The sequence below is a fragment of the Folsomia candida genome, unplaced genomic scaffold (assembly GCF_002217175.1).
Source record: "Folsomia candida strain VU population unplaced genomic scaffold, ASM221717v1 Fcan01_Sc001, whole genome shotgun sequence".
Classification (NCBI taxonomy): domain Eukaryota; kingdom Metazoa; phylum Arthropoda; class Collembola; order Entomobryomorpha; family Isotomidae; genus Folsomia; species Folsomia candida.
The window spans coordinates 18,620,780-18,632,301 of record NW_019091193.1 but is presented as its reverse complement, the minus strand read 5'-3'; the positions used below and the strand labels follow the sequence as shown (position 1 = coordinate 18,632,301).

The following is an 11,522-nucleotide window of genomic DNA, read 5'->3' as shown; positions in this document are numbered from 1 at the left end:
TGAACCACAATCCAATGACCCCGAGCGAGCAGAAAGCTGAACCATTCTTCCACATGCATATCATTATTCGACCTAATCCAGATTTATCAAGACAAACAATTTAATACCCCTTGGATTCGCAAATTCTAAAAAAAACAGGTAAGCCATTGAACGTTTTTTTGTGCAATTTTATATTTGCATTCACCAGGCGTGTAATATATAATTATTATTTAGCCTGCTTTATAGATGTTACTCAACAATACAGCAATAATAAAAACATTAAGGGCCTGGGGGAAGTTGCTTAGAAATCACGTCAACTTTGACGATAAAATTCAGCAATGCACAAGAGGGCAGATTTTTTAAATTATGTTTAATGCGTTAATCATATCTTTAGATTTTACTTGAGTTTTTTTTGACGATCTGCCCTCTTGTGCAGTGGAGATATTTGGTCGTAAAGTGAGGACAAATTGGCTTAGAATTGCCAAATTAATGGCAGGAATTGCATTTTGAGTATCCATGGAACAAAAGAAACAACTTTTTTCAAAAACTTGAGGGACTTGAGGGAAACTTTTTCAAAAGCAGTGACAAAACCAAAGCTTTTGAACGTGAGTGTCCCATAGAAACGGTGTCAATTAATTGTGGTCGTAACCTAACAGAGCGATAATAATCTTGGGGCCCTGGCAATTATTGTTGCTAACATAAAATCAAGTAAATCTTCCCCCGGGCCCTTAATAATTTAGTATTTTGACTTTCCGAAACTTTTAATTAACGAGAAACTAATGTGCTAATTTCTCTCCGCCCTCCCATCCACAGGATGAAACACCTAAGTACCGCAGAGAACCATGGACGTGAGGAGGCCTTGAGGTCGAAACCGCTCGCAACGACGAAATACACGATCCAGTGGAATCATCACAAGGGAGGAATATTCGACACGTTTGCAAAGTATTTGGATACGGGATTTATGTGCGATATTGCGCTTTCGTGCGCCACTGAGGAGATCTTTATTTCGTGCCATAAACTTATCCTCGCTGCTACTTCAGAATATTTTGAGAAAATAATTAGGAAAATGCCTAAAGAATATATGGGTGGTCCTGGTTGTCTTATCCTTAGTGGTGTCAAGTCTCGGTTAGATTTGGAATCAATTTTGGCCTTCATTTATAAGGGCAAAGTAGTGCTAGAAGAGAAACAAATTGCTGGATTTTTGAAAGCTGCAGAGTTATTGAGAATTAAAGGAATTGTTCTTCCAACAGAAATTCAACAATCTGTTGTAGAGGGTGCTACCGTTACTTGTATGGATGCACTTCAATCCACTGTAAATGTTGAAGATCAGGTTCGTTTTGGGAATCGAATTTTCGACGAGAGTACGACAATATGCGCAATGGATAATGTTGAAAAAGGCTCCAGGAACATATCGTGCGCTGAGAATCCTCAGGTTTGTTGGTCATTATGTTATGTGACACAATACATGGTCAACGTTACATATGTGCAGTCAGTGCAGCTAATTTATTTTTAACGCTCTTAAAGGTCACCCAAACTAAAGACCGAAAAATCCAATCTGGCGATAATAATAAAATCGCTAAAGGAAAAGGAAAAGGTATTTCAATAGTTATTTCATTTTTTGGATTTATTTGAGTAAGCAATCTGCTAAGTTATAAAGTAAATTAGCCGTTTGGTTGGCATTTTATTCAGGTAAAGAGTCAAAGTCAAAGAATTCTGAAAAATACAAGAAGTATTCCTACGATCAAATTTGCAATGCAATAAATGCAGTCCAGAGTGGAATGCGTCATTCTAATGCCGCTAAAAAATTTGGAGTTCCGATCCGCACCTTGTACGGCCGAACTAATCGTCAAAAGCAAGGTAATGCTTAAAATAGTGAAATAAGAACATAGTGATATAAAGGAACACTTTTTAATGCAAATATACATTTTTATTTGAAACAGATACTTTAAAGAAAAATGCAAATTCTCGTGAAGATATAGATAATTTTATTGAGCAGAACCAGGAGACCGATGAAATGCTCACGTCACGTCCTTCCAGCCCAGCAACTTCCCAAGCTACCACTGCATACTGCATGCAATGATGGTTAGCCGATCGTAATATCTAAAAGTTCGAAAGAATAGTCAGGATGCTCTTATGAACGTACGTATTTTGTGCATATTGTCAGAAGTGTGATGTTTCGTTATATAATGAATTATTAATGTACTCTGTCTGTTATTATGAGGAGCTTATTTGCTACTTTCCTTTTAAATAAATTTAAATTTAAAATTGTACCCCTACTATGTATGGTATAGGAATGTTACTTTGATGTAATTTAATGAAATTTGCTTTTGGTGGAATCAACAACATAAAAGACTAAATATTAACAATGTATGTATTTGTAAATAATTTTATTTTTATCGCTTCTTGGGCGTTATCCATCTTGCGCCTACGACAGCGATAGCCGAAGCAACTCCCCCAATGAAGCTTAGCAAATATGCGAGAGGTTTATACTGCGGAATATTGAATTTTGTGAAATGCTTCACAAAGGCCCCAATTATTTGCATGTGGCGGGTGGAATATGGTGGATAGCGGACAGAAGCCATGCTCTCTCCAGTTTTTGAAAAACTACGAATCAAGACACTCTTTTCATGAGAAAACGTATCGTACGAATAACGACCGTGATAACGACCCATCCCAGAGTCACCCACACCCCCAAAGGCCAGCCCGTCCCACGCATTCTGCACCACCTATAGATTCACAGATTCACGTTAAGGAGAGTCAGTCAGATCTGCTTAATTAGGATAACACTGTACCACGTCATTTACGCAGACCGCTCCTGCACTAGATCTGTCGATAAAGTAATCCATCGTGGCTGTGGACTTTGAGAACACATAAAGGGCCAGGGGTTTTGGTCTGCTTTTGATAAATTTCAAAGCCTCTTCTTTCGAGTTGACTGTGACGAATGGTAAAATAGGACCAAAAATTTCTTCCTGCATTAACATGTCCTCCTCATTGACGTCGACTAGAAATTGTTCCTCATATAAGATTACATACTATACGAAAAACTTGTTTTATAATACATACCAACGAGTGTTGGTGAAATGTAGAGGTCTTCCGAGTCTCTGTCTCCACCCAATGCAATATTTCCACTTGTTCCATCCAGCAACTTTGAGAGTCTCTTGAAATGATTTAAATTAATGATGCGGGGCAAATCCATGCTGGTTTTGGGATCATCGCCATACCACTCTTGCAAGTACTTCTTGGCATTTTCAATAAAAATGGTTTGTGCTTTCCTGGAGCAAAGAACGTAATCTGGAGCAATGCACGTCTACAAAAGCAAAAACTTGTATAGCTTTCACTTTTTGTCACACTTCACTTCGATTCGAACCATTCTCATAATCAGAACTCGATTTGCATACCTGACCAAGATTGATACATTTTCCCCACAAAATTCGCTTTGTTGTCATTTCTAGATCAGCGTCTTCATCAATGTAGACTGGACTCTTTCCTCCCAGTTCTAAAGTCACTGGTGTAAGAAAACGAGCTGCAGCTTGCATAATTGATTTGCCAATGCAAGTCGATGATGTCGCGAAAATATAGTCGAATTTCTGATCCAGGAGCTGGATCGTGTCTTGCACACCCCCCTGAGCAACTTTGTAGCATTCCTACAAACCACAATAAAAATAAGTAAATGATGACAGTGATCATAATAAATAAATGGGATTAACATGATAACTTTAGACTGATAATTATACGTAAGTAATTATTACCGGATCCAAGTATTTTGGAATAAGCTCTGCAATCTTGGCAGACACATGGGGCGAGTGCTCAGAAGGCTTGAGAATGCAACAATTTCCAGCTATCGGAATATTTGAAAATATGTATGAAATATAGATTTTTTATTAAAGCTAAATGTTAAATCTCTCCGAAAATATCTATTGTATTTTTAACAAATTATGCACAACACACCAGCGATAGCCCCCACAAGTGGTTGAAGTGGAAGAAGGAACGGGTAATTCCATGGTCCTTGATTAGAATTAATTAAATATGTATTCTTCTAATAAATCTCATTTTCAATCAAAATTTAATAAATTGCTACCCACGAACCAATTATAAGGACTAGACCGTACGGATCTCTCTTGATGCATGCTATAATTATTGACAAAAACATATATTTAGGTCAATATTTCGACAAATTAAACGGCAATGCTATGCGTTATCTCAATATATCAATATTGCATCATTTATGTGCATACCTGAATCGAAAGGCACCAATATATTAAATGGTAACCATTCCCTTTGTACCCAAGTTTTCAAGTTCTTCTTCATTTTTTTTGCCTCAATCTTGAGAATTTCAAGCTCATAACTGCCAGCTAAAAAGACGTTTGTATAAGTAATAAAAAATACTAGACAATTAAATGTTGCTAAATTCGACCGAACGGAAATGCACCAAGTTTCTACATGTCCATAAATTTTTCAAATTGCTTAACTACTAGCATTGATTCCTTACTACTCATAGATTACCTTCAAATTTTGTTTTCCTCATGTCTTTATTGCTCGCAGATAACATGTCATCAAAATTTTCATTGACCATGTCATAAAAACGATCCAGTTGACGTAGTCGGAAAGCAAGAGGCAGGGTCCGACCAGTCTCAAAAACTTTCCGCATCTCGGTCATCATCTTTACCACACAAATGACATTTTCAAGGGGCATTGTTTTCAATGTCAGTTTATGCTTATTTTCTTACTTTTGAGAACCCCTCATTATTACTAGCTCCACCATTCACTAATCCGGCGTCGGCTGCCATTTTTTTGTATGCGTTGTCCTGAGTTAATTACTTGAATAATTCTTAAGTCGAAGTCAAAGTGGTATAAAATATGTGAGCACCAGTATCAAACTGTATATTAAAAGATGTTACAATTAGGTTCGCCCACACTGCTTGCTGACAATCACAAGACTATCAAATCAATCACTATGCAAAAGATATTGGTATGATGAGAAATCAGAAGAATTTGCAATCAGCGACAATAATTACTGATGTTTTATCACTTATCTAAACTTGTCAGGAACAATGTACATGTCATGAATTTTGCAAATGTACAGATTGGAGTTCGCATATGAACATAATGTAATGTATTTATTTATGTATATGGGACAAATTTTGGTAGTACAGATCGATGGCCACTTGAACTTTACTTCGCGTTGTGCAAATACTGATAAAACACATTTGCTATATGTACATGCATACATACCAAAGTTCATTTATTATAGGTCTTATAAAGATATAACGTAAGTTTAAGAAGTCAGTTAAGTAATGGTCTTGACATTTTGACTCCTTCAGCCTGGCTGGAGGGATATGTCATTGATATGATATCTTAACATTGAGGAAATGAGTAAATGTGGAAGACTCAAAATAGAATTAATTTTATGTGTTACTTATGATGGTTGAAATATTACTTGGCATACGGAAAGGAGAATGGTTTTATACTACGTGCAGAAATTTTGCTCGAATTTGTATTTATTTAATGCCAACAGGCTCCTATGTAATCGATTACATGATTGTTATCCCCTGCCTACCCAATAACGTACCCACTATACGAACGAATATATTGATTAGCCATAACATGTGCCATGCAAAATGTCTAATCCTTGTTTCGGGTTAAGCTGAATTGTACTAATTTACTTTACATTGTTTTGGATCGTGAGAAGAGAACTTTAGCATAAACATTTTCCCACAACAAATAGGCATAGGATATGTTTATAATTATATGATGTGCAATACGCCGTAAGACAAGCCCTTAATGCATGCAACATATATTGCATGTCAGGAGTTTTCTGCATTACGTCTGAGCAGAAATCTTACAAATAAGTCTTTCTTATCTTTCTTATAAGGGCTCCCTCAATAAGTGAAGCATTTTTATTTCATCTGAATATCATACTGAATAAATATATTAAACAATGATAATATCAACCAATAGCTTATTGTGTGAGATACAAAACGACAAAAGTGGCAACAGTATCTTAAAAGTACTAAATAGATAGATAGGGGGTAGAGTAGAGAGGGATTAACATTTTAACAATACCTAATATGCGAACAAATTTTTATTGCAAAGTATATGATTCATGTCTTTTTTCATCCTCTCTTCAATCTCCCACACGCTAATAGTATGCTCGCCGGGGATTGTTCTATAGGTAAATCAATAACACGAATTATATAATTTTTAAATGGTTTATAATCAACAATTAATCATTTCACATTAACTTATTCATATTAAATAATATTGAATTACCAAAGGATTCGGTCGAAATCTGTAAGCTAGCATCATCCTTTTTCTGTAAGCAGTATATTCGTCATCCTCTTCATTCAAGTCCCCAGGTTTTTCTACGCCTAACCCCATCTTATCTGATGGCACTTTGCCCCTACGCAATATTTATTTATTTATACTTGGTCACTAAGCCATGGTTTGTCAATGATAATATATATGTGTTTGTACTTTACAAAAGCTATACACTCACTTGTCGATTGGAGCAAGAATGCCTTGGTTCTCAGCGCCCAGCCCTTCGCCAGAGGACCACCCCATCTTTTGTAACATTTTGAAACCGATATTATCTTGCTGAAGTTTGTACTCTTGGTACTCGCTCTCATCAAGCTGTTTGCCTTCTTTGACTGCTTTGTACTGCAATGTAAGTCATAAAATAAATTGTGGGCAATTCGATAGCCGGAATAATTACTTCAACATTATGCTAACCTTTTCCATGAATTTTGCTAGTTCATCTGGAGGAAGAAAATCGCCAATATGATGTTTTCCATGGGCACTTTGTGTTAGTTCTTGAGCCCAATCTCTCGTTTTCTCCATTTCCTTCATGCGAACCTTGAAATTATAACAGTGGAATATGAGTAACAATTTGACAACGATTTTTGAAAGAAGAGGATGATTTAATGAAAACCTTGTGCTCCCATGTTCCACCTTCTGTCTCCTCATCGCTATCGTATTCATGTCTACAAATACAACTTAAAATTGAATAATACTCATCTATACAGACAATGCGTCGCTGAAGAAATAAATGGAGACGATTTCTAGTATCCGAGTAGGATAAATGTGCTAGATCAGAAAGGGGCAAGTGAAAATCGTTTATCCTTGTGCAATTAGCAGTAGTCACACTTTACATTTGTGTCCATTTGCTTCGTTTGCTACAATAACTTGATAATGGAATTCCCACTCACTTGAATTTTCCAGCTCGAGCTAATTCTTCATCGTTTGCTTTCTTTCTGGCAATGTCTTGGAAAACCATGTTCATTTTGTATGCATCTGGGTATAAACCAATAGCATAATAAGTTTTTAAAATTAATAGTATTGTCGTGTCCGCCTCTCTAAGTCGATAACACAATTGATTAATTATGAATTTTACTCGTAAAGCAATAATTATTAGCAAATAGCAGATCTTTAAACAAAAATAATTAGTTAAATGCAATTAATACTAATAAACAATCTCAAGGTTTAATCTAAGGGCTATATATAATTAACTTTCTTCTATAATTTAATTTACAGGGTGTGAAATACTTGATTTTCTACATATGTATGTATATTTACATGCATGAGTCGTAGTTGGACTTAACGACACAAGTTAGGATTAGCATTTAATCTGATTTGTTTCTATCGACTTACCAATGCATTGTTTCCATTCATCGTCGTCCAAATCAATTCTTCCGTATCTTTAAACCAAAAATAATGTATTTAGTAAATTATTAAATAAAGGCACATATAAATAAACAAAAATCTCTCATGAACGTGAACACAATAATGTAAACGTGGTGCTAAAATTAAATTTTTGTGCTTAGCCTGAGAAATGTTGACTTATGAATCTATTGCGAATAATGGATTAATTAATGTGAAATAACTTGCTTACGCTTGACGAGCATATGCAAGAAGCTGTGGATTAGTTCTAGTTATCTTTGAGATGGAGGCTCCAGGTCCAGCTCCCATGGCAGATACAGGTAACAGCGGCATATTCATCAAATTCATTCCAATCTCTTCTGCAGACTCTCCTGATCCATCTTCAAGTATTAATCCATACAAATACAATCAGTTATCATATTTTAAAATAAATATCGATTATTATAATAGAATTTATGGCATGAAATTATGTCTCACAGGGGACCAGTGATAGCCCAGGAACTAATGGAATTGTTACAACGCCTGCGGGAGGTAAGTCAGCTTGAGATTGAGGTCCCCAGCGGCTTCTTCGTTTACGTTCCTTTCGTTCTTGTTCCGTTTCCTCACTGTCTGAACTGGGCGCTTCACGTTTAATTGCACCTGTGCAACTAACTGGTTCAGATTTAACAAAATTACTATAAGAAGTCGCTGCCGATGCCGAACTTGATGTTGGGCCTACTGTTGATTGCTCTGATTTGATGAAATTAAAGGCATCATAAGATGCTGCTTTTGTTGTTGTTGGTGGTGGTGGTGGCGTTGTACATGGATCTGATTTAACAAAGTTAGAATACGGAGATGGTATGGATTGTTGTAATGACCCGGAAGAAGGCTCTATTTTGATGAAATTATTGAAGCATGGTTGGACAGGCAAAGGAGAAAATGAAGGTTCTGCCTTAATTAAACCAGGTTCAGGTTTAATTGAAAATTCTTTAGTCACAATCGGTGGTGGTGGTGGAGGGGCTTGATTGTATCGCATGTGCGTCATAATGTCAGACTTTATTTCAGCCACCAAAGCCCTAAACGTTTTATATTCCGTCGAATCAGGCTTATTCAAGAACCTTAAATTTAATAATTAAGCATTAGGTTAAATCGCATGTCCAGATTAGATATTTACATTACTGTGTAACAAATCCAAAGGTCTCACCACATCAGCGGATCATGTTGTTTCATTCGCTGTTCATCCTCAATATAGTCTCCTTTCTCTGCGACAACTGCTGCCAATGCTTTGACTTGAGGTGAAGGAAATCCAAGCTGTTTCGGAGCAGTCACTAATTTTGCATAATAATATAAACAGTTATAAAACGTATTTATTATAACCATGAATAATATTATGTAGATATATATGAAGTATATCATAGTATTTAGTTTTCATAAGAATACCATGGATTGGGAGAGGAGGTGGAGGAGGAGGTGGTGGCGGCGGCGATGCTTTGTTATATTGATGATAATCCATGCCCATGTTGCTGGGTCTTTGATTGAAATATGGTTTGACGTTGTGGTGATGCTGATGATGCCCGGGGCGAGGAGGAGGAGGTGGTGGAGCATTATAATATTCTTGTTCTATGGAGGCATCAGGATCATATCTTCTATTGTTACTGTTACTATTGTTATTACTACCACCACTATGTCTAGCAACATTTTCTTGGCGCAGTATTTTAATTGCGGGATTATTTTTCACTGGATTTCCATAATCATCGTAATCCAAAGGTTCTTCCTTTATTTCGACTCCCGTTGCTGCTAACGCTGCTGCTTCCTCTTCTTTCTCTGAAGGCAGCAGGCAAAACAATTATTTAAAATTATGGTAAACTTGACTTGTTTTAAATCAAAAATTGAATAATTGGTAAAAAATGTATATAGTTTTACTTTTTTTCATAGTTTCTTCTTGCATCTTCTTAAACTGCTCCAAGAAACTTCCATCATTATTAAAGTTAAACTGGACGGCTGCAGGTTTTTTCCCCTCCACTTCTCTTTTGCATCTGGACATAATTAAACAATACAACTGTTAATCGAAAATTTATTCATTTCAAATTTATTTAAATAATATTATCCACAGAGATTCATATTCAAGAAGTATTTGAGGTCTTGTCCAACGTTGTTTCGATTTGAAAACCCTCATCACATCACCACCAGCCCGACACTTGAATATTTGTTTGTTGTACCTTTGTGAGGATGGCGAAGTTGATGCAGTAGAAGAACTCGCACCTGCGACTAGATTTCAAAACACTCAATCTCCACCCTATTCAATTACTCACTACAAACTATATATAGAGGGCCCTGTGCTGCTCAATGAATAGTTACGTTACATTACCTGAACATACTACCGTTATATGGCATGCAAACTTTGGGATGAATGTTAAACTTAACTAGTTGCACCCTAATCTAGCTATGCACTTATTAATGGCGAACACCACAGATTCATTTCTTACCGATCGAACTAGGAGACTTGACGTCAACTTCTGCATTATCTGTATCCCCCGCAGTTGCTTCACATTCTTGCAACTCTTTCTTGCGCTCAGCATCTAATCGCGCTTGAATTTCTCGTTTTTTCTGCTCAATTAACTGTTGTTGCTTCACCATTTGGTCATGTCGATCATTCCGACCAAAACCATGCCTATCGTTTCCTCCAGACTTGCCGTAAAACATTGTCGGAAAAAATATTGTTTCCAGATATTATTGACAAAGTCGCCTGAAATAATAATAAGTCAAAATTGAAATTACAACCAAAAATATTAAATGATGCATTCGCCATTGTTAATTGTTAATGTTAATACCGTCGTCAAATGTGTAGCACCGCAGAAGATAGATTATTTGAACATTCCATTAAAAAACTATTTTTAAAAACAATTTCTTGCAGTGTTTATTTAATTCGTATTTGTACTTCGCACTCCTCAGATGGAGACAATTGCGATGAGACAACTGAAATCCTCAGCGCGAAAGGAAAGGCGATGATATTTTCATCAACTCGTCATCTAAAAATCTAAATGATCTACTAAGTAATAGTACTTAGTAAGTACTACATACTCGTAATTAATTGATTGATCTATCTAATTGACAAGGCTCGTTCTTTCCTTCGGACTTGTTGTATGTCATAAATAAGGACAATTTAGAAAGGACAGACTGAAAAATGGCTGGCGAACAGCTCAAGGCTGCGGCTGGGATATTGATCTACCGTTTTCTGGGAGAGTTTCAATATCTCCTTCTTCAAGCGTCGTATCAAAATTTTCACTGGAGTCCACCAAAAGGTCCAACACCAAGCTATATGTAAATTGCTCCACAAGAATCACCAGTAATGAGGGTACGTTTATTTATAGGTCATGTAGACCCTGGTGAGGATAAAATGCAAACAGCACTTCGGGAGACGGAAGAAGAATCCGGGCTTGGCAAAGATCAATATGATATTGACACTAATTACCCTCCGTTTGTGTTGAAGGTGCTTTAATACACGAAACATGACGATTATTTCAGTTGATGGTGTGTCATATCTAGTAATCGTGTGAACGGCTTGATTTAATATCTAGTACATGGTCAAAGAAAAACCGAAAACTGTAGACTACTGGATTGCTAGACTGAAGAATCCTCAGGCTTCTATCAAGCTGTCGGACGAGCATAAGGATTATAAATGGGTGAACATGGAGACTGCCTTAACATTGACTCATCAGGATTTGGGAGATGCTATCAAAGCAGTTGATAAATATCTTAAAGAAAAGGAACATTTCAGCAGTTAATTGTCCATGCATGGATTAAAGTTTGAATGAAATAAATATTCAAAAGTTAAAAACTTAACCTTGTGCAATATATGAGTTTTCCTCTGCAAATGCATGATTCATTTTTTCTGAATTTTAATCCAT

General features: G+C 36.4%; 4 protein-coding genes across 6 annotated transcripts; 2 read left to right on the top strand and 2 right to left on the bottom strand.

The window, feature by feature from the left end:
* Positions 1-4: 4 nt before the first annotated feature.
* LOC110843591 lies at positions 5-2,249 on the top strand. Of its 2 annotated transcripts, none has more exons than XM_022089566.2 (5): positions 5-138; positions 793-1,411; positions 1,504-1,573; positions 1,669-1,836; positions 1,920-2,249. In XM_022089566.2, the coding sequence occupies exons 2-5, from the start codon at positions 794-796 to the stop codon at positions 2,057-2,059; spliced, it is 996 nt and encodes a 331-aa protein (XP_021945258.1). In that variant the 5' UTR covers positions 5-138; position 793; the 3' UTR covers positions 2,060-2,249. The 2 variants fall into 2 exon arrangements, with proteins under 2 accessions (XP_021945258.1, XP_035714531.1); XM_035858638.1 differs by having other exon boundaries at positions 1,645-1,836.
* Positions 2,250-2,260: 11 nt separating this feature from the next.
* LOC110863339 (aldehyde dehydrogenase family 3 member B1) lies at positions 2,261-5,153 on the bottom strand. Its single transcript, XM_022112621.2, has 10 exons — positions 4,707-5,153; positions 4,483-4,639; positions 4,215-4,331; positions 4,066-4,107; positions 3,928-3,984; positions 3,729-3,817; positions 3,378-3,623; positions 3,043-3,286; positions 2,772-2,980; positions 2,261-2,705 (listed from the first exon to the last, which is right to left on the bottom strand). Exons 1-10 carry the CDS (start codon positions 4,764-4,766, stop codon positions 2,373-2,375), a joined length of 1,554 nt encoding a protein of 517 aa, XP_021968313.1. The 5' UTR covers positions 4,767-5,153; the 3' UTR covers positions 2,261-2,372.
* A 685-nt stretch (positions 5,154-5,838) lies between these two features.
* LOC110863626 (SURP and G-patch domain-containing protein 1) lies at positions 5,839-10,583 on the bottom strand. Of its 2 annotated transcripts, XM_022112974.2 has the most exons (15): positions 10,446-10,583; positions 10,101-10,360; positions 9,834-9,882; positions 9,538-9,650; positions 9,055-9,438; positions 8,819-8,942; positions 8,113-8,732; positions 7,868-8,015; positions 7,627-7,673; positions 7,185-7,269; positions 6,908-6,959; positions 6,709-6,831; positions 6,476-6,636; positions 6,250-6,379; positions 5,839-6,145 (listed from the first exon to the last, which is right to left on the bottom strand). In XM_022112974.2, exons 2-15 carry the CDS (start codon positions 10,315-10,317, stop codon positions 6,119-6,121), a joined length of 2,280 nt encoding a protein of 759 aa, XP_021968666.1. In that variant the 5' UTR covers positions 10,318-10,360; positions 10,446-10,583; the 3' UTR covers positions 5,839-6,118. The 2 variants fall into 2 exon arrangements, with proteins under 2 accessions (XP_021968666.1, XP_021968667.1); XM_022112975.2 differs by lacking the exons at positions 9,834-9,882; positions 10,446-10,583 and having other exon boundaries at positions 6,119-6,145; positions 10,101-10,239.
* A 23-nt stretch (positions 10,584-10,606) lies between these two features.
* On the top strand, positions 10,607-11,457 carry LOC110858643 (bis(5'-nucleosyl)-tetraphosphatase [asymmetrical]). Its single transcript, XM_022107476.2, has 3 exons — positions 10,607-10,916; positions 10,986-11,104; positions 11,193-11,457. The coding sequence occupies exons 1-3, from the start codon at positions 10,799-10,801 to the stop codon at positions 11,397-11,399; spliced, it is 444 nt and encodes a 147-aa protein (XP_021963168.1). The 5' UTR covers positions 10,607-10,798; the 3' UTR covers positions 11,400-11,457.
* Positions 11,458-11,522: the final 65 nt, after the last annotated feature.